This window comes from Schistocerca piceifrons, chromosome 8 (assembly GCF_021461385.2).
Source record: "Schistocerca piceifrons isolate TAMUIC-IGC-003096 chromosome 8, iqSchPice1.1, whole genome shotgun sequence".
Classification (NCBI taxonomy): domain Eukaryota; kingdom Metazoa; phylum Arthropoda; class Insecta; order Orthoptera; family Acrididae; genus Schistocerca; species Schistocerca piceifrons.
In genome coordinates this window covers 5,290,476-5,312,841 of record NC_060145.1, presented here as the reverse complement: position 1 = coordinate 5,312,841, position 22,366 = coordinate 5,290,476, and the positions used below count along the sequence as shown (strand labels likewise).

The 22,366-nt window shown below is 43.3% G+C and overlaps 1 protein-coding gene across 1 annotated transcript in view; it reads left to right on the top strand.

Moving 5' to 3' along the window:
• The window catches only part of LOC124711481 (proteoglycan 4-like), a 131,324-nt gene that overhangs the window by 51,648 nt on the left and 57,310 nt on the right, over positions 1-22,366 (top strand). The window contains exon 5 of the mRNA XM_047241589.1: positions 19,299-19,438. Coding sequence (XP_047097545.1) covers positions 19,299-19,438 — 140 coding nt within the window. The remainder of the gene's footprint in view (positions 1-19,298; positions 19,439-22,366) is intronic.

Genomic DNA, 22,366 nt, shown 5'->3' with positions numbered 1-22,366 from the left:
GTCCCAGACAACTGCAGCTCTGATCATTTACATACCCCTCTGTTACTACAGGTTGTCTGCCTTGAGCTGACTGCAATCTGATTAAAAAGAATTACACCAGACGCGTTTCGCTTTTATTTACAAAGCATCTTCTGTCGTTATTCTGTGAATTGGATACATATGTCTGTACATTTGCTTTTTTGTTTGTTTTAGGTTAAAACAGTGTTTTCTTTAAAAGTTTGTCTGCAAACTATTTCCGGTATTTCTTTACATAATCTGCTCCTTCCCCTGCTGCTAGCAGTGCCTGGTGTCGACAGGATCCATTTCACATCTGCAGTAGTCAGGTGTAGGCATTCTGCGTTATTCCTTGTGCTGCACTATTTACAATCGACTTTCTTAACTGTTTTTCTTTCTTCACTGCGACAGTGTTTAAGCCTATTCGTTAGTCCTCGTTCACGTGGTCTTGTCAACCTGTGACACGATTTTGTGTGTGTGTGTGGGAGGGACAGAGAGAAAGAGAGAGAGAGAGAGACAGTCAGTGAAATTGTCTTTTTTTTCCAAGCTGGGGGTAGTGGGGGGGGGGGGGGGGGGAGAGGAAACACAGGAATGGGCCTGGACAGTGCTTATAGGACAGAATATCTGGGAGGAAATGGTAGTGATAAATGGAGCCTGTCGTTATAAGTGTACTTTTAATGTTGTATCAAGTGCTCAATCAGTTTAAAGAGAGTGTGGTTTGCCAACTTGATCTGATCGTTTATGAGTTGTTTCTTTTCTGTTATGTTTTTTTGGATGTGGTAGTGTTCCTGTAAGGTGAGGAGGCGCTTTTCGTTGTTTATCCCTATGTTTTTCATGTCCGTGTCTCTGGTTGTAATTTTAAGTTGGTGTTGCTGTAAGTGTTCTGCAAAAATTGATTTGTCCTATACTTCCATGGTCTTACATGTTCTTTGTATCTGGTGTCAAATGTCCTCCTGGTTTGACCTATGTATCTTCCATCACATGTATTGCATTTCAGTTGGAATATTCCTGATTCCTGATGTACATCACTCTCTCCTATTGTTTTTGCGAGGTATTTCTGAATTGAGTTGTTGGTTTGGTGTGCTATTTTTATGCCTTGTTTTTGAAAACATTGCATATTCTGTGTGTAATTGACCACTTCCCCCCCCCCCCCCCCCATGAAACATGGACCTTGCCGTTGGTGGGGAGGCTTGCGTGCCTCAGCGATACAGATAGCCGTACAGGAGGTGCAGCCACAACGGAGGGGTATCTGTTGAGAGGCCAGACAAACGTGTGGTTCCTGAAGAGGGGCAGCAGCCTTTTCAGTAGTTGCAAGGGCAACAGTCTGGATGATTGACTGATCTGGCCTTGTAACAATAACCAAAACGGCCTTGCTGTGCTGGTACTGCGAACGGCTGAAAGCAAGGGGAAACTACAGCCGTAATTTTTCCCGAGGGCATGCAGCTTTACTGTATGATTACATGATGATGGCGTCCTCTTGGGTAAAATATTCCGGAGGTAAAATAGTCCCCCATTCGGATCTCCGGGCGGGGACTACTCAAGAGGATGTCGTTATCAGGAGAAAGAAAACTGGCGTTCTACGGATCGGAGCGTGGAATGTCAGATCCCTTAATCGGGCAGGTAGGTTAGAAAATTTAAAAAGGGAAATGGATAGGTTGAAGTTAGATATAGTGGGAATTAGTGAAGTTCGGTGGCAGGAGGAACAAGACTTCTGGTCAGGTGACTACAGGGTTATAAACACAAAATCAAATAGGGGTAATGCAGGAGTAGGTTTAATAATGAATAGGAAAATAGGAATGCGGGTAAGCTACTACAAACAGCATAGTGAACGCATTATTGTGGCCAAGATAGATACGAAGCCCACGCCTACTACAGTAGTACAAGTTTATATGCCAACTAGCTCTGCAGATGACGAAGAAATTGAAGAAATGTATGATGAAATAAAAGAAATTATTCAGATTGTGAAGGGAGACGAAAATTTAATAGTCATGGGTGACTGGAATTCGAGTGTAGGAAAAGGGAGAGAAGGAAACATAGTAGGTGAATATGGATTGGGGGACAGAAATTAAAGAGGAAGCCGCCTGGTCGAATTTTGCACAGAGCACAACATAATCATAACTAACACTTGGTTTAAGAATCATGAAAGAAGGTTGTATACGTGGAAGAACCCTGGAGATACTAAAAGGTATCAGATAGATTATATAATGGTAAGACAGAGATTTAGGAACCAGGTTTTAAATTGTAAGACATTTCCAGGGGCAGATGTGGACTCTGACCACAATCTATTGGTTATGACCTGTAGATTAAAACTGAAGAAACTGCAAAAAAGTGGGAATTTAAGGAGATGGGACCTGGATAAACTAAAAGAAGCAGAGGTTGTACAGAGATTCAGGGAGAGCATAAGGGAGCAATTGACAGGAATGGGGGAAATAAATACAGTAGAAGAAGAATGGGTAGCTTTGAGGGATGAAGTAGTGAAGGCAGCAGAGGATCAAGTAGGTAAAAAGACGAGGGCTAGTAGAAATCCTTGGGTAACAGAAGAAATATTGAATTTAATTGATGAAAGGAGAAAATATAAAAATGCAGTAAGTGAAACAGGCACAAAGGAATACAAACGTCTCAAAAATGAGATCGACAGGAAGTGCAAAATGGCTAAGCAGGGATGGCTAGAGGACAAATGTAAGGTTGTAGAGGCCTGTCTCACTAGGGGTAAGATAGATACCGCCTACAGGAAAATTAAAGAGACCTTTGGAGATAAGAGAACGACTTGTATGAATATCAAGAGCTCAGATGGAAACCCAGTTCTAAGCAAAGAAGGGAAAGCAGAAAGGTGGAAGGAGTATATAGAGGGTCTATACAAGGGCGATGTACTTGAGGACAATATTATGGAAATGGAAGAGGATGTAGATGAAGATGAAATGGGAGATATGAGACTGCGTGAAGAGTTTGACAGAGCACTGAAAGACCTGAGTCGAAACAAGGCCCCCGGAGTAGACAATATTCCATTGGAACTACTGACGGCCGTGGGAGAGCCAGTCCTGACAAAACTCTACCATCTGGTGAGCAAGATGTATGAAACAGGCGAAATACCCTCAGACTTCAAGAATAATATAATAATTCCAATCCCAAAGAAAGCAGGTGTTGACAGATGTGAAAATTACCGAACTATCAGCTTAATAAGTCACAGCTGCAAAATACTAACACGAATTCTTTACAGACGAATGGAAAAACTAGTAGAAGCCAACCTCGGGGAAGATCAGTTTGGATTCCGTAGAAACACTGGAACACGTGAGGCAATACTGACCTTACGACTTATCTTAGAAGAAAGATTAAGGAAAGGCAAACCTACGTTTCTAGCATTTGTAGACTTAGAGAAAGCTTTTGACAATGTTGACTGGAATACTCTCTTTCAAATTCTAAAGGTGGCGGGGGTAAAATACAGGGAGCGAAAGGCTATTTACAATTTGTACAGAAACCAGATGGCAGTTATAAGAGTCGAGGGACATGATAGGGAAGCAGTGGTTGGGAAGGGAGTAAGACAGGGTTGTAGCCTCTCCCCGATGTTGTTCAATCTGTATATTGAGCAAGCAGTAAAGGAAACAAAAGAAAAATTCGGAGTAGGTATTAAAATTCATGGAGAAGAAATAAAAACTTTGAGGTTCGCCGATGACATTGTAATTCTGTCAGAGACAGCAAAGGACTTGGAAGAGCAGTTGAATGGAATGGACAGTGTCTTGAAAGGAGGATATAAGATGAACATCAACAAAAGCAAAACAAGGATAATGGAATGTAGTCTAATTAAGTCGGGTGATGCTGAGGGAATTAGATTAGGAAATGAGGCACTTAAAGTAGTAAAGGAGTTTTGCTATTTGGGGAGCAAAATAACTGATGATGGTCGAAGTAGAGAGGATATAAAATGTAGGCTGGCAATGGCAAGGAAAGCGTTTCTGAAGAAGAGAAATTTGTTAACATCCAGTATTGATTTAAGCGTCAGGAAGTCATTTCTGAAAGTATTCGTATGGAGTGTAGCCATGTATGGAATTGAAACATGGACGATAAATAGTTTGGACAAGAAGAGAATAGAAGCTTTCGAAATGTGGTGCTACAGAAGAATGCTGAAGATTAGATGGGTAGATCACATAACTAATGAGGAAGTATTGAATAGGATTGGGGAGAAGAGAAGTTTGTGGCACAACTTGACCAGAAGAAGGGATCGGTTGGTAGGACATGTTCTGAGGCATCAAGGGATCACCAATTTAGCATTGGAGGGCAGCGTGGAGGGTAAAAATCGTAGAGGGAGACCAAGAGATGAATACACTAAGCAGATTCAGAAGGATGTAGGTTGCAATAGGTACTGGGAGATGAAGGAGCTTGCACAGGATAGAGTAGCATGGAGAGCTGCATCAAACCAGTCTCAGGACTGAAGACCACAACAACAACAACACAATTGACCACTTAATATAACATTAAAAGTACACATATAACCACAGGCTCCATTTACCACTACCATCACTGTCCACGCCCATCGCTCTTTTTCCATCCCCCCCCCCCCCCCCCCAACGCTTGCAAAGCGAGCGAGGTGGCGCAGTGGCTAGCACGCTGGATTCGCATTCGCGAGGACGACGGTTCAGTCCCGTGTCCGACCGTCCTGATTTACGTTTTCCGTGATTCCCCTAAATCGCTTCAGGCAGATGCCGGGATCTTTCCTTTGAAAGGGGACGGTCTGTCTGGTCTCCTTTCCAAAGCAACCCAATCCAGCCCGCTTGCAAAAAAAATGTCCACTCCTCTCACGTCTCTACCTACATACAAGACAATTTCAATTCTCTCTCTCTCTCCCTCTCTCTCTCTCTCTCTCTCTCTCTCTCTCTCTCTCTTACAGAAACTCAGTTGTAAATAGTGCAGCACAAGGAATAACGCAGAATGCCTAGACCTGACTACTGCAGATATGAAATGGACCCTGTCGACACCAGGCACTGCTAGCAGCAGGGGAGGGAGCAGATTATGTAAAGAAATACCGGAAGTAGGTTGCAGACAAACGTTTAAAGAAAACGCTGTTTTAACCTAAAAAAATCAAAAAAGCAAATGTACAGACATATGTATCCAATTCACAAAATAACGACAGAAGATGCTTTGTAAATAAAAGCGAAACGCGCCTGGTGTAATTCTTTTTAATCAGATTGCAGTCAGCTCAAGGCAGATAAGCTATAGTTACACATGTTAACAGCTGCCGCGAAAGATGGCCTTGCAAACAAACGTATTTACGCACCCGCTGATAGGGCGTACTTGCATACCTGTACCAAGTCATAATGGGCAGTCAAATGCAAAGTAGACAGGCGGAAGAAAGTAAGTAAACTGCTTGTTATTTCAAAATTAATTGCCATAACTGTTAACTACTTTATCCTACTGTGAAACAAGAGTCACTGCCTTCGTGCAAAAACGTTCGCAGCTGCCTATAGAACCATAATTGTACCCAGGTGTCCACTTGTTCATCCGAATCAAATAAATGGCCACTCTTATGTTACTTCGGAACGCCAAAAATATGGAAATCGCATGGGGAGAGATCAGGACTGTACGGAGGATGTGTGTGGGCTTTCCCAGCTAAACTTCTGCACCGCAGTCAAGACAACCTTAGCAACATGTGGGCAGGCATTATCCTGTAACAGAGCGATACTGTTTCGATTTCCGCTGCAAAAGTTTCGCCCGGAGGCCGGTACATATCCTCCATACTATACCGATCTTTCCCCATATGTTTGCTTTATTTCTGGAGCCCTGAAGACGGACATTTGTGGTCGTCGGTTTGTTTCAGAAGAAGAGGGGCGCGCATGAGTACATTCATGTTTCCATAGAGAACTGCAAATGTTTTCGCATCAAGACTTTAGCTGTCTTGTCTCACAGTGAGATAGCTGTATTAAAAGTTATGTTGATTACCTGTGAAATAATAAGCAGTTTATACACGTTTTTTTCCCCATCTGTCTCGTTTCATTTGTTGAATCTTCTAGATATTCTCAATAGGACTCCCTCTTCCCAAACAGCGGGTTGGAGCTTAGTTGTTTACTGCGTCTCATGCTACTGAGGAATTACACAGGTCGGCATGGGTTCATGGGGTTTCGAAAGTAAGTGGTATTCTTCACTAATATGGCTCCCCTGAACATGAAAATATTAATTCTTTTCCCGTCACTCTCAGTTGTCTCTGCACAGTTACCCCTCCTCCCCACCTGCTATACGCTATTTACTATTGATTATTATTGAAATTTATATAAATAGGTTTGTCTTTAGGATGGTGAAGTAGAGGGAGGATGAAATTCAAAGCTTACGCTCCATTATTGTCACAGAAATCACCTGTTGAGTGCGAGAGGTAGAAGACAGTGCTTATCCGCGTTTTGTGAGTCGTGTTATTTCATCGAAGCCGTGTTCAAATGCCAGGAACGCAGTGTGTGAATAGCCCGTACCCATTTTGTTACATTGTTGTGTAAATTAAGTGATCAGTACAAGACGTCGACAATAACAGAATTTGGGCGGAAATCATATATTTCGGCATTAAGCTCGAAGATAATTGGAATAAGTCATTTGCTCCACACAGTGTGTCATACGTATGTGGTACAATTAATAAGCTAGAAGCTATATTCGCAAGTCACTAGGAGAGTGATACTCCTAGTTTCGGATATTTTGCTGTTAGGCGTACTGTGAGGCTCTCCAACTGCAGCTCAGACGTTGCTCATTGGTTTGCTTTTGGGAAAAACAGCTATGATTTAGGGCGACAAACGGCAGACACCTGCCGCAATATGACCCAACCACCCCACAGAGTGCAGCTGCTGTCTTCCGATCTGCTGCCTGTACATGTCTGCTGCCTCCCATATGCGACTATTCGATATGCTAGCAGGTCAGCCAACTGCCACATGATAACTATATGCACTACAGCAAGCAATCAAACGTCCAGTTGTCGATGTTTCGCTTCTTTCACTGTTGCTCTACATGAAAACGGTTAGAAATTAATGAAAAAGGTCAAAAATAATCCGAGGACACCTCAGAATGCACATACACCAATCTGCCATCTATAGTCTAGATATGTGAGTGCGTTTAAACGTTGAGCGCACGTAAGGTCTTATTTCGAAAATGAATTCAACAATTACAAAACCAAACAAGAACTTTCTCCCTTTCAAGGCATTAGCAGGACGACTACATTAAACGATTAATAGTAGGAAACACCGACGCCAATACTTGTACCCTGCACATATCCACCAAATCATCGACTTTTCTCTGTTACGCACATGAAGAAATGCACTTGTATGTGAACTAGACTTCCATATTTCTAGTCTGGGCCATATTATCCAAGAATAAAACAAATAATAGCTCCTATCCTCCAATTCTAATCGAGATTTTCTGGAGGTTTTCCTTCGTTGTAAGGTCAATTCTGCAACTTCCAAAAATTCTCAGTTGGGACTCCGTCTGCCCCATTACCAACTGTCCTAGTCTTCTTTTCTTCTGTTGTGATAAATACGAGCACTCGTTGGCAGCAGTTAAGTTGATAGCAGATGTCCACTCTTCACGTCTTTCTTATTTCCTCTTCATTTCTCCAGAGGTCTTACATACCCCATCTTTTATAATGTTGGCTATATACCTAAGCAGGAATGAGGAAGTTCGCCGCAGATTCGGCACAAAAAAGAAGGATGGCTGGACACTTGTTAAGATATCCAGGAATAATTTCCATGATAATAGAGAGAGCTGTAGTGGATAAAAACTGAAGGTGATGACAGAGATTTTGGATACATCCAACAAATAATGGAGGACGTAGGGTGCAACTGCTACTCTGAGTCGAAGAGGCTGGCAAAGGAGAAAAATTCATGGCGGGCCACATCAAACCAATCAGAAGATTGGACAAAAAGTTCCCAATTAACTTACTGTGATAAATTTGGTTAAAATCCCAAACTTTCGATAATTGCCTCCATCATCGTCGTCAGGGATTAAGTCTTACAGACTACTGACATGGTTGGATCGGGATGGGAGTGGTATGGTACCATGCCACTTTACAAACACACCTTAAAAATTGATTTATTGTTAGCCTCTTCAAAACATTAAACACTTTAACACGGATGGTCCATTTAGAAAACTTTAAATAAACTCTGATAACCAGTATTAAAGAACATTATCAATTTCACAACTCCGATTGCTGACAGAAAAATAACATTGACAATAAACAGTTTGAACGAAGAATTATAAGAATCTTGAATTACGATCTTTTCTCCTTAAAGAAAATAATTACACCACATAATTTCACAAACGGCTGAACAGAGAAACCACTCAAGACAATCAGTTAAACATCAGATACCACCGTTGCAAATCCGTTGACAACCAAGGGATAAAGAACAGTAGTTAACTTGTGGAAGGGGTTTATGCGCCACGTTACTGGCATTAGTTTTACAAATGGTAGATCCTTCAGTGCACTTGCTGGCCTTTCTCTTTACAATAGTCCACGTCATGGCACTTCCAGTTGGAATAACTTATGATGTCTGTAACATAAACCTATTACCAACTCACATAGACAAGAACTCACAGCACTGAATTAAGATGTTTAATAAGGGCAACAAACATACGTAGCCCCAAGCACGTGCGCTAACATGCACGCACTAACGCGCGCGCACACACACACACACACACACACACACACACACACACACACACACAAAGCAAATTTGCAATGAAAAGCAGTTACAAGTATTAGAATTATTCCTTGGCATTAAACGCCACATATCCATTCAATTTTAACCTTTTAATTTAGCCATCTGTGAATTAAGCAAATAGATGATTGCTACCTCTCATACCAACTTAACAAACCAACAATTTGAATGACTTCAAGGCGCTTCAAATAAGAAGTAACTATTTGACTAATGCAAAACAAGACTACATGACTTAATGATACAATTCTGGAGCAACAGTCGTGCAAACAGTTTTAGTGAATTACTCGTATTCCACACGCGCTCAGTAAGTTAGCGACTAGTTCGCATCCTCGATTTACGAGAAGCAACAGGGTCAGCCCACTTGATCGTATTAGAATTGTAAACAATTCAGTGATCATCCATCCAGGTAATCTTTACGTAATGGTTGAGTAAAAGGAACTCCGTTTAAAGCACAAAATATCTAAAGTACGGTGAAACAACTACAACAGTGCATGACAGTTCTTTAAATATGCACGCCGTACTAAATTACAGCCACCTGAAGCTAAGACATTTCTTAACTGGCGAGAGAAACTTGAAAGGTGCAAAGTCGGCAAAATATCAAATCACGCTCAGTAGTGCAATCCGGTCACAGAATATTGTGCAATAGCGGAACTGTAACCAGGCTGCGGGACACACTAATGCTTGAAACGGCCTTTTAGCCAACAAACTAACAAGCGGTCACCGCTGCTGGTGACCACCAGTGCAAACTGCAAACTGTCCCCTGAGACTGGGGTCCAGTACTCTCGTCGGACTCAATACTCAGCGACCCCGCCGTCTCCGAACACTCACAACAACGGACAACGCCCCCCCCCCCCCTCTCTCTCTCTCTCTCTCTCTCTACCAGCACCCGCGTGACCCGTCGCCTCGCGGAATATCCTCGCAGCACCGCAGGACCAAACTTGAAGGACTCGAGAGCAGCGGACACGTACCGCGCGCTTAAGTGGCCTTCCACTCACAGACCCTCAGACCAGCGTCTCTGATCGGAAGATTCAACCGCGGACGACCATCGATACCCAGAGAGGCGCTACTGTGGCCGCGAAGCCAGTGCGCATGGCTCACCGACAAATATTGGAATATTGAGTTTCTATCAAAATTTCAAACGGTACGTTAACTGAGAAAATCCAAGAACTCTGTCGCTGAAGAATTCATAGCCGTATAATTCAAAAGACTGCCGACTCAAGACGAATCTTACTTATGGCCTGTCTATACGCCCCTTTCCCTTAACTCACCCCTCTATTATCATGTTCAGGAGCCTATAATGGTACATGCACAATAAGTTTCTTTCTTCTTTTGACCAATGATTTCTATAGACTTCTCTTTCTCATCCACTCTTTTAAGAACCACATCGTTTGTAGCCATGTCAGTCCACGTTACTCTGAGCAACACCATGTATAACACCATATTTCGAAAGCGTTTACACAGAAGAGTCAAAGAAATTAGTACTCCTGCCTAATATTGTGTAGGGCGTCAGCGAGCATTCAGAAGTGGCGCACCACGACGTGGCGTGGACTCGACTAATGTCTGTAGTAGTGCTGGAGGGAATTGACACCTCTGAACCCTGCAGGAGCGTCCATAAATCCGTAAGAGTACGAGGGGGTGTAAATCTCTTCTGAACAGCACGTTGCAAGGCGTCCCAGATATGCTCAATAATGTTCATGCCTGAGGGGTTTGGTAGCCAGCGGAAGTGTTTAGACACAGAAGAGTATTCCTGCAGCCAGTCTGTAGTAATTCTGGACGTGTGGCGTGTCGCATTGTCCTGCAGGAATTGCCAAAGTCCGTCGGAATGCACAGTCGATATGAATGGATGCAGGTGATCAGACAGAATGATTACGTATGTCACCTGTCAGAGTCATATCAGGGGTCCCGGATCCCATATCACTCCAACTGCACACGCCCCACACCATTATAGAGCCTCCACCATCTTGGGCAGTCACCTGCTGACAATCAGAGTCCGTGGATTCATGAGGCTGTCTGCATCCCCGTACACGTCCAACCGCTCGATACAATTTGAAACGAGACGCGTCTGACCAGGCAACATGTTTCCAGTCACCAACAGTCCAATGTCGGTGTTGACGGGCCCAGATGAGGGGTAAAGCTTTGTGTCGAGCAGTCATCAAAGTACACGAGTGGGCCTTCGTCTCCGAAATCCCATATCGATGATGTTTCGTTGAATGGTTCGTACACTGACACTTGTTGATGGCCCAGCATTGGAATCTGCAGCAATTTGCCGAAGGGTTGCACTTATGTCACGCTAAACGGTTCTCCTCTGTCGTCGTTGGTCCCGTCCTTGTAGGATCTTTTTCCGGCCGCAGTGACGTCGGAGATTTGATGTTTTACCGGATTTCTGATGTTCACTGTACACTCGTAAAATGGTCGTCCCATCGCTCGTGCGTTGACTATAACACGACGTTCAAACTCACTTAAGTCTTGATAACCTGCCATTTTAGCAGACTAATCAATCTAACAACTGCGCCAGACACTTATTGTCTTATATTAGCGTTGCCGGCATTCGCCGTATTCTGCCTGTTTATATTCCTCTTTATTTGAATACGGATGTATATACCAGTTTCTTTGGCGCTTCAGTGTAGTTTCTTCTATCTTCAGTCCCAAGCGTTCAAACCACACACCAAACATTGGCTTTGAGCTACATGTTCCTGATTTCGAGATAGGTGTTCTCTGAATTTAAGATTTCCTTCTTCTTGTTGAAGACAGGTTTTTCTTGAGCATTTCTACTTCTGACTTCTGCTTTCTGCCATCCATTCTTACTGATCTTATTAACTAAAGAAGTAAATGAGTCAACTTGCTCAAGTAAGTCGTTACCTTTGTAAATTTCGACTTCGATTTTTTCTTCTTAATCAGATTTCATTACTTTTGTTTTTTATTTATTTATTTCCATATTATACTCTCTCCCCACAATCATAACCATTTTGATTGACATGGCTCCTAGGTCCTCTGCCTTTTAGCGAGGACAGCTGTTCTGCGGTGAGCCCTGCAGGATGCAGTGTGGCGTTGTAGTTAGCGTCGTGTGCTGCAGGTCATCAGGTCAAACCCAGTCACTAGTGATTTACCATTTTTGGAAGGTCCTAGAAATTTATTATCTTTGTAGTGTTTGCATATTCCGAAATATTCGATATTTATATAAATAGCAGCATTCTCTGTCCGGGAGTTGAGTCCTCCTCTGCCTGTACGTTGGCATTCCTAATAAAGATGCTTTCAGTGCTAACTATTGTACTTCGGTGACGATCCTGCTTTTGAATTCTGATTTGACTGTGGTTGCAACATCACAGGTGCTATCGGCTTATCTTGCCTATTCTATGGGCATGTGTTTGCGTACCTAAATGTCAGCAGTCCGCACTTGTTTTGTGCTCTCGTAAAGGTAAGTTATTTAAATTGTAGTAACAGCTCAGCACAGGTTAGTCAGTAAAAGTTTGTATTAGTGTCTGTTTCAAGTTAACTGTTAAATACTACTTTTTTTGAATGTATTACGCTGGAAAACGCGAAAATATCGCATTTTTGTTTACATTTTGGCGCAATAAATGCTGTGTAATTATTAGCTCCGTGGTGTGGTGTGACTTTTGCGGTGTAGGAACCTGGGAAGTAAATGAGGATATGTTCTAGAGATAGGAAGATAGTGCAACAGGAAGGGAAAATTGCTGCCCTTCGGGCTGAATTACATTAGGCTATGGAAGATATGTCCGCAGCTCGTGGTCTCGCGGTAGCGTTCTCGCTTCCCGAGCACGGGGTCCCGGGTTCGATTCCCGGTAGTGTGAGGGATTTTCACCTGCCCCGAGATGACTGGGTGTTGTTATATTCATCATCATTCATCCCCATTACGGTCGGAGGAAGGCAACGGCAAACCACCTCCGCTAGGACCTTGCCCAATACAGCGGTGCGGGTCTCCCGCATCGTCCCCTACGCTCTGTCAAAGAGTATAGGACTTCATCATCATCATCATGGAAGATATCGGTAGTATAATGAGGGAGAAGGGCGCAGAGAGGTCGAAAGTGGCGATAAGTAACAGCAGAAGCAGACATACTGCTTCATCTGACAACCTTGTGGTAAATGTGAAAATTTTGATCTGTTGCTTCCTTCAGTCAAAAACAAATGAGCCTCAGACAAGAGTGGCTCGTGACAGGGGACAGTAAGTATTCCAGCATTAAGCTGAAAAGTAAGACTGTGGGGAAGTCAGTAAACAGAAATCAAGTTTTATTGTTATGTAGTTCTGATACCAGAGGTTTAGGTTAACATTTTGCAGGATACACTAAGATCAAAATACTAGACCATCAATTATTTAATCCTCCTGCTAGTGTGGGTAAGGTGACAGAGGATTTAGGATCATTTTGTTAAGACATCCCCAAGGAAGATGTGTTTATAGTGAGTGTGATGGGCAATAGGATAGACAAAGATCATAAATACAGAATAGAGTATAAAGTAGTAAATGTTGCACCAGCATCGAGAGTGTTGGGTTTCTATCTGAGGTACCCTGATCGACCTCGTTTGATCTTTTCTGTCAGCAGAGTTGATTTGGAGCTGGAGCAGATGCTTACGTCAGGTACAGCCTCGTGTATTCGCGGGGTTCCTGTTGATTCTCTAAGTAGGTGGGATCACACTATCCGTTGCCTTCACCTCAAAAGGGAAGGAAAGGAGTAACTGTCCGCACCAATATCAGAGACCCTTCAGGAGGAGGTACTGTCGTGAGTGGTAAAATGCCAGTGGTTACAGGTTTCAGAGCAGTGTCAGGATAGAGAGGACAGGAAGAAAGTTTCAAGAGAGGTTATAACTGAAACAAATCTTCAGTTTAAAAAGGAATCTAAATAACATGATTCTGGCATCCTACATCAGTAGAAATAGTTGTTAGCTGAAAATTTTCAGTAATAATCAGAATGTTTTCCACCCAATTATATCTGTGACAGCGCGAAAATCTACCTATCACATTGATAAAAATATTCGAAGGCTGAGAAATAAAATTATTTAAGTAATTATATGATAAAACCCAGTTGATACGATCTGCTTCTCTGAACATTATGTGACTACTGGTATAGTTGTTTTAAGTGTTACAAGATACAGTTTAGGAGCTCAGTGAAGTAAAAATGGAGAAAGGAGAGTAGCCACATTTACCTGTTACTGTCATAAATTTAAAAAAATAGACATTCACAAATTCTGCTTAGGGCAGCATGTGGAAGCATGTGCCACTGGACTAGAATTTCGCAAAACATCTTTTATAATAGTAAGTATATACCGAGCATCTGCAGATAATTGTGTTCCATTCATAAATCGCCTTGAAGCTCTGATCGCCTACTTATTACAGTCAATAACAGTATCGTTCAAACCTAATTCTTATGCAAATATCTCAATTACGGTAGCTAATTACTCAAAAGCAAATAGAAAGGCGTGATAAACAAAATTATACTACGAAACCAATCTCAGTGCCTTCTCAGACCATGACATACAGGTCTTTCTGTTTATGGTTGATAATCAACATTTCTATTAATAAAGTCCGCACCTTTTCTTGAAAGTTGTTTCGCCGAAAAGTAACGCAAACTCTAAAAACAAGCAATGTGGATTACTCAAGAAATAAAGGTATCTTGTACAACAAAAAGGAAACTGTAAATTGTATCTGTCAGTCAGGAAGAACTCAGATGTTGATGATGTAGCTCATTACAAGGCATGATGCAAATTATTGAAGATTGTAATATAGACAGCAAAGGAAAAACATTACATGAGAAAGGTAGAGGCAACAAGATAAAGACAAAACGGGATATAGTGACAGAGGAGACTCGGAGAATGAATGATTAAGGATCAGATTGAATTAAGAATAAATGATACGTTCGGAACATGTGTGCAGCTTTGCAAAACTTTTTAACAAACATTTCAAACTGTTACTTAAAAGACGTAGGTTGTCTGGTTCGGTAGATACTGCCATGGAATATCTCAAACCAGCCATACAACTTCAGTAATATGAATATGACCATCACTACACCAGTAGAAGTAACATCCAGTATAAAACGTTTGAAACCATTCTCGTGGTTACAATAAAATATGAACAAAATTAATTAAAAAGAGTTCTGAGTTTAATGACATATTAAGTTATTTGTGTAAACAGTTACTTATACGTAGAACATTTCCCAAATAGGTGAAGAATGCAGAAATTAACGCCTTGTATTAGAAAGATGATCAAATATATCAAATTCCCATCCAATTTCACTTTTTATATTGATCTCGAAATTTTAGAAAAGGTGGTAAACCATAGGCTTCTTAATCATCTGATTAAAAACAACATAGTTCGGATTTCTAAAGGCTTCCACTACTGAGAATGCTACTTACACCTATAGCGAGAATGTTCTTATTTCATTAGACAATAATTTATAGACTATTGGCATACTTTCAGATCTGTCAGAGTCATGACTACATAAACGATGATGTTCTTTTCAGTTAATTAGAATAGTATGGTTTAACAAGAAATGCTGCACATTGAGTCTTTGACAGGAAACGAAGGATGTCAGCAGCAAAGCGTGCTGCATTAAGATCTGACTCGTAAGCCAACTGGGAACTAGTTACTCGCAGTGTCCCACAAGGCTCCATCTTAGGACCCTTACTTATTCTTGTGTATACCAGTGTCCTTTCTTCGGTAATATTACCATGTTCCAAGTTTGTTTTGTTTGTAGATTAAACAAACATCACAATAAATGACAAGTCAAGTGTAGTTTTATAAAGGTAGCTTAATGAAATTATCATGGAAATTAATAAATGGTTGCTAGTCATTCTTTTTCACTAAATTTTGAGAAAACACGCTAAATGCAATTCAGAAATTGTAAAACGTTTTCTCTAGTACATGTCAAAAATATGACAGTAAGAAGAAAGAGGCTGACATTCATTGGATTACAGCTTGATAATAAAGCCAACGGGTAGGAGCACTCCACAGACGTCCTGGACCACCCAAACAAACCTTCCCAATATGTTTCCATTAGCATATGTCCTTTCCTATGTAAATACGTACAGTGCATATTTGTTTTATGACATGTTCCACGTCCTTGATTATGTCCACACTGTGTACGTATGGAATGAAAATTACATCTAATACAATCTAATTTCAAACTCTCTGCGGGTCTTCTTTGATTTTTCAAAGAACCTGTAGCATACAATAGTTAAAGATAATGGGCAATAATGCACAACCGTTTTGAATCTGCACTACTTCCTTGTTTATCGTGCCATCAACAACAGCTGTCTCATTTTTGTTAAGGTTCCATATCGCTCTTTGATTTGATAGTATATTCCCACAGTTTTTCAAGATCACAAACATGTTGTCTCGTTTGACATTAACAAAGGCTTTCTCTGTGTCTATCAAGTGCCACGCATGTAATTAAGTTCCCTTTCTATCGTTTCTCTACATCTAGTATTGCTACTCTGATTAAAGCTGTTTTTCCAGAATGCAAACATCCCCATCTCCCATAGTATTTGACTCAGAAGTTCCGACACAGACAACAGATTCGTCTCAGCTTTGGCAGGTCGCTTGTGCACAGCCTAAAATGAAAGACTGGATGATGTTTTAGCACATTACCCTTCCCCACCTCCCTGTTTTCCCAGTAAACCAAATCTGAGGTTCATAATATGGCATCAACTAAGAACTGAAAGGATCCCTAGAAAACCGAAAACAGAGCATTTTTCGTCATTATAGGAAGGCTATTTTTTTTTACCTTCGATCGGTCACGAAACGGAAATCATAGTGACAATCGACAATGTTTTGTTTGCAACATTTAGCTACGTCCTCCAACTACTTCTCTACACAGTGGCTGCTCCGACTTAGACATTTGTCGAAGAGTGATACCAACTTTCTCATACCCTCTTCACAGAAGGCAGGCGCTCTGCGATTTCCACCAGTTTCCTACGCTCGTCTCCCGCTCATTATCTCTGTCAAAATGATATCCTCGTAACCTGCTGTTCATGTGACGAAAGAGATGAAACTCAGACGTAACCAAGTCCAGGCTGCATGGTGGGTGATCAAACACTAACATCGAAAACACTGCAGAAGAATCTTCACTGCAGCTGCAATATGCAGCTGAGCACAGTGAAGAAGAAGCAGGGAAAGCATGACAGTTACATTATGTGGTTTGCACGAAATCAGGCGAAATCCCTCAGCAGGACTTCACACTTGGCGGAAGGCATTAGTTTCTTGGCAAATTTACACGCTCACTATGTGCCCAGAATTAAAAATGCGACACGATGCGATAGACGGGCGTACTAGAGAGACTGCAAAGCACATCTGCGCAAAACTTCACCACATTATCACTTTGGTTTCGATTTGCTGACGGACCTGAGCTTGGAAACAAAATAGCCCTCGTACATGTGGTGCGAAAACGCTTATTTTACGAGAAATCGAAAAAAGAAGCTGTTACCACTGCCGCTTGTGCACCCATAAGGAAAGCGTGGTTGGCTGAGAGACCGAGGCAGCTCGCTCTCCAGTGGAGAACCTGTGTTCAGTTTCTGTGTACACTGGTGTCAAAAATGAAAACCGAGATGGGTGGCGCAGTGGTTAGCACACTGGACTCGCATTCGGGAGGACGACGGTTCAAACCCGCGTCCGGCCATCCAGATATAGGTTTCCCGTGATTTCCCTAAATCGCTTCAGGCAAATGAGGGGATGGTTCCGTTGAAAGGGTACGACCGATTCCCTTCCGCATCCTTCCCTAATCCGAGCTTGTGCTCCTTCTCTAATGACGTCGTTGTCGACGGGACGTAAAACGCTAATCTCCTCCTCCAAAAATAAAGCAACAAACGGAAATTTTGAAGGTTCCGTTCATTTTTCCACGAAGCACTATCAAATGGTTCTAATGGCTCTGAGCACTATGCGACTCAACTTCTGAGGTCATCAGTCGCCTAGAACTTAGAACTAATTAAACCAAACTAACCTAAGGACATCACACACATCGATGCCCGAGGCAGGATTCGAACCTGCGATCGTAGCGGTCGCTCGGCTCCAGACTGTAGCGCCTAGAACCGCACGGCCACTCCGTCCGGCTAAGCAGTATCAACAGTCGATACTAATGTAGAATCAATATTAAGAATACAGAACGTAATCAGCTGCAAGGTGCACAACGGTAGATAAAAACGTTCTTCGTTTTTTTTTGCAACCACTCACATTCTGACAATAGTTAATATGCTCAGTATGGGGTGTGACCACCTGTGGCATCTATACAAGCCTGACGACGACAGGGTTGCTGTGAATGATGTCACCAATCTGATGTTGAGGAAATAACTCCTTTCTTTCTGAAAATCTGCTCACAATTCTTACAGAGTGCTTGGTGGATGCTGACGTGATGCAACCAGTCTCCCTACTGCATCCCAGACGTGCTTTATCGGATCCAAACTGGGAGAGCGAGCAGGCCGCTCCATGCGTCCAATATCTTCTATTTCCAAAAAGAACATCAATCACCCGTGCTCTATGAGGTCGAGCGTTATCGTCCATCAGTACAAACTGTTGGGCCAAAACACTTCGCAACAACGCCGCATGAGATCCCAAGATCCTCTCACGTTGCCTGACAGCAGTTAAATCTTTCTGAATCAGCAGCACAGTTTCATGGAGAAGTGTTAGAGTGCTCAACATAATCCCTGTCCACACCGTTATGGATCCTCCTAGGTATCGGTCTATTTCCAGAATGTTTGGGTCCCTAAATCGTGTTCCACGTGGCCTCCAGAAGCGAATCCGTCGAGAATCACTCTCCATACCAAATCGGGACTCATCTGTGGGAAGAACATTGGCCCACCGTTTGACCATCCAACTGGCACATTGGCCACTCCACTCTGGACGTTCCTTTCTGTGAAGACACGCCAGAGGTAAACACATAGCAGGTCTCCGACAATAAGGGCCACTCTGCTGAAGCCTTCAGTACACCGTTTGCCTCGATACGACACGCCCAGTGGATGGTGCGAGGTCAGATGCAGGCTGCAGTGCAGTGCAGTGCTAAGGCGGTACCGCCGCGCCCTTACACCCAAATAACGGGCCACTCTTTCTGAGTCGGCCGTGTCCTAGTCTCCGGGATACAGTTTCGGTCTGTATAAGCTGACGCCTCATCTGAGAAACAACACAACGATTCGCATTAAGCCATCGGGCTTCATCGGTTTGCGACTGTCCTGCTTCCGTTCTTCTTATGACCCTCCACCGCAGCGAGTCTGGTAGGCTTCTTCTTTTTGCCATACTGCAACGACCGTGACTGTGGATGTGCAACTACCCGGCAAACACTACCCCCCTTAATAGGTGCCCTGACGTCATTGCTGGTGTGGTTGTCCGTTGACCGTAATGTCATCTTCCGTGCAGACTACCATCGTAAGGACATCTGTTGACAGTTTTCATAACTCTTCCGCTAATTAGTCTAAGGACGGTGAAATAGTAGGGTGTTACTTTAATTTTGGACACTAGCGTATATCTTGTAGTACACTTTTTCTTATGATTTTACTCTTGTTAGGTACTGGAAAGTACACAAATAATAAAGTATACTGCCCCGGACAGTAGGTAGCGCTAAATAACGTGCCGCAGCCTCTCTACGTGCTTATCATCTGTTTGGGCGGCACAGTGAAGTTTGCTCTCATTCGCAGGCGTGACCCCGACGAGCGACGCGTTCGCCGTGGGCGTGACGGCCGCCTCGGACGGCACCGCCACCGTCAGCCTGCGCTGGGCGGAGGGCGTGGCGCCGGAGGCCCTGCAGGACCTCAAGTACGCCCTCGTCGTGCTGCAGGTGAGTCTCCTCTGCAGTGCGCTGTTGCCACAGAGGACATCCAGGAGTGCGTCGGTAGGTCTCCGCAGTAATAGCTTACCAGAAAAAATATTAGCCATCCCGTCAAGAGCGCAGGCTGGTCACTTCGGAGCGCTGTGAATGATGTAGCTCCACCTCCGTAGCTGAGTGATCGGTGAGTCTGACTGAAATGTGGAGGATCCGACTCAACTCCAGGTACTCTCACTGACTTTTTCTTGATGGCACTATTGGAATAGGGTGCTCTCAGCCTCCTGACGCCGTTGGAAAGGCTTCTCGAGTGGGAAGTAAGAGATCCAAATGTCTGGAGAGGGGTTTCCTGACCCCATGCACCTCCGTACCACGTCAGAACGACGCCGTATGACGGAGGATGACACCGCACCAGTGGGCTCCCTGCAGTCCTCTGGTGTAGAACTAGGTGGTAATGCAACCCACTTCCGTACACGTAATTCGTGGAGACGAAGGGGTGTGATCGGTGGAACCAGCGCAGTCATATGGATAGGGTGGATAGATGTGTAGACTTGACAGAATGGCAGAAAGGCGCTATCGTGTTCGAACATGTCCGTGGCCTCATAGCGAATGAATCTGCCCCACTTGTCGGAGTACAGGGACACACTTTCTAAAACGTCTATAAGGAATGTGTACCACTTGCTGACAATGGTGTCATGAAGAATGAAAACGGCGCTGACAGCTGATAAAACTTGGTTTTGATTGACCACACTACCGGCTTCAAGACTTAAGAGCCACATCGTCAGGTGCAGCCAGCGCATTTAAGAAATGGAATATAATTATAACCACCCTGTATACGAGGCGAAGACGGCCAATGATCTCTTCAGTACTGATTCACACCATGCTCGAACTCTTGGGAACCAGCGACAGGCAGCGAGTAGCAAGGGTGATGGGAAAGGGCCGCTGCATTCGTAGTGTGTGGATAGGTTGAGAATTTGCGTCTGACGGGAGGCGTGCTCAGATAGTCAGTGCAGGTGCAATTACCAACGTACTGAGATGGCTTTGTGGTCACATTAACTGCCTAGTAAGCAGGAGACCCGCGTTCGAGTCCCAGCCCGGCATAAGTTTTCATCTTTCCCACTGATTTACATCAGTGCCCGCTCGCGGCCAGTATCTGTAATTCCTTTGTGTCTCAGTTTATAATTATATTTTAATTCTGAAATATGTAGGTTGCACCTGAAGATGCGGCTGTAAGCCATGATACCGGTGATGTGGTCAATTAAACTCAACTTTTACCGGCTGTGTGCGGTGTTTTCATTCATCATGGGCTTCAGCAGCTGCGCATGCCCTGCATATAAAATCGTTTCTGAGAACAATGCTCGTAATATGATCCTAACCAACAGGGACCGAAAACGATTGTTAAACCGTGTCCATGACAACAGTATGTACTGTCGTCAGTGAATGCAGATCCATCCAAGCCAGCTTCCGAGCGACATTGCGAAGGGAACTGCATGGAGTGGACATTTGGTGCTAAGTACTCCGCAAAAGGCCGTTGGTCACAGCAGCATTTGAAGCTGCATGCCCTCGAAGTTCCAGATAGCACAGAACTGGATTATAGCTGACTGGAGACATGTAGTGTGATTGTACTAGCCACAGCTTTGCTTCCTTTCACGTGATATAAGAGGTTAAGGGTCCCGACTGACAAAGAGGCGTTTTACTCGCAGTGTGTGGAGGTGGTACTTCTGACTGGCTCGCAGAGGGGCTGTGATTCCTGGGGGTGCTTTCCGTGTCACATGACCGAGGATGTTTATTTCAATATCCTCAGCGACCAAGTGCTGCCCTCGCTTTTACATCTTCGTGATGCTGGGCGATTCCCTTCTTCAAAGACGACACCACGTCTGGACACACACGTTATTGGCTTAACAAACACTGGGGCGACCCTTCGCACTTGGACTGGCCAATTAAGTCATCCAATTTTAATCTCACAGTGGATGTTTGGGGCGATATGAAACAGCGGGTGAGATGTAAAAATCAACTTTCCTGAGTTTGGTAGCTCTGTGGGATATAATCATCTACAACTGGCTTTAATTGGATATGACATACCTGAAGGAACCTGCGGACTCTCTTCCTCGCCTGCGTGGGGTCATTATCAAGACACTGGCATCATTTCCATTGGAGGGGGCGGGACTAAATTTTTGTCCGGTGTGCTTAGAAACATCATTTAGAGTAATCAGTTACACGAAATTGTAAATGTTGTCCCATGTTGTTACTTACTGAAACAGAAAAATGTTAACAAACACTCTAAAGTGTAAAAACTGCATTACGCGTTTCAAAAAAATGCGAAACAGTACTAATGTATGACGCAATAAACTTATTGAAACATTTTATTTCGTAACCTCGTGCGTTCAGAACGTACCGCACTTTTCAGCCGTAAACAACCCAGTCTTCTTCTCCTGGAGAAATAGCTGATATGTCGTTATGCAGAGTACTATATCGAATAAGTCGCAGTCGTTATTCCTAAGAGATATAGTGCACTTTGGAAACGAACGCAATTTGAATGGATGTGTGAAAAAAGCACCATCTGATCAGAAGTATCCAGACACCTATTAGTGGACGTCAGTAAGAGGTTTGTGTCCACCCTTCGCCTTTATGACGTATTTAACTCTGCTGAGGTTTCTTCCTTTGAGGTGCCTGAATGTCTGTGGAGGAATTCTAACCATTCTTTCTCAAGAGCCGAAAGTCTACGGCTAAGTCGACGTCCTAACTTATCCCAAAGTTGTGAGATCTGAGTTTCTCCTGGCGTATACAATTTTCAATCAACTTACAGGAATTCAGCCAGGTAAAATTTACAGCGACCGGTCTTTGACTTCTGAAGTTGACTAGTCACTGCGTACCGTCAGAGCAACAAATCTATCAAGAACATTTCAACTCTGCTAAAGCCGAGGAAGTCTGCTGTTGCTGATG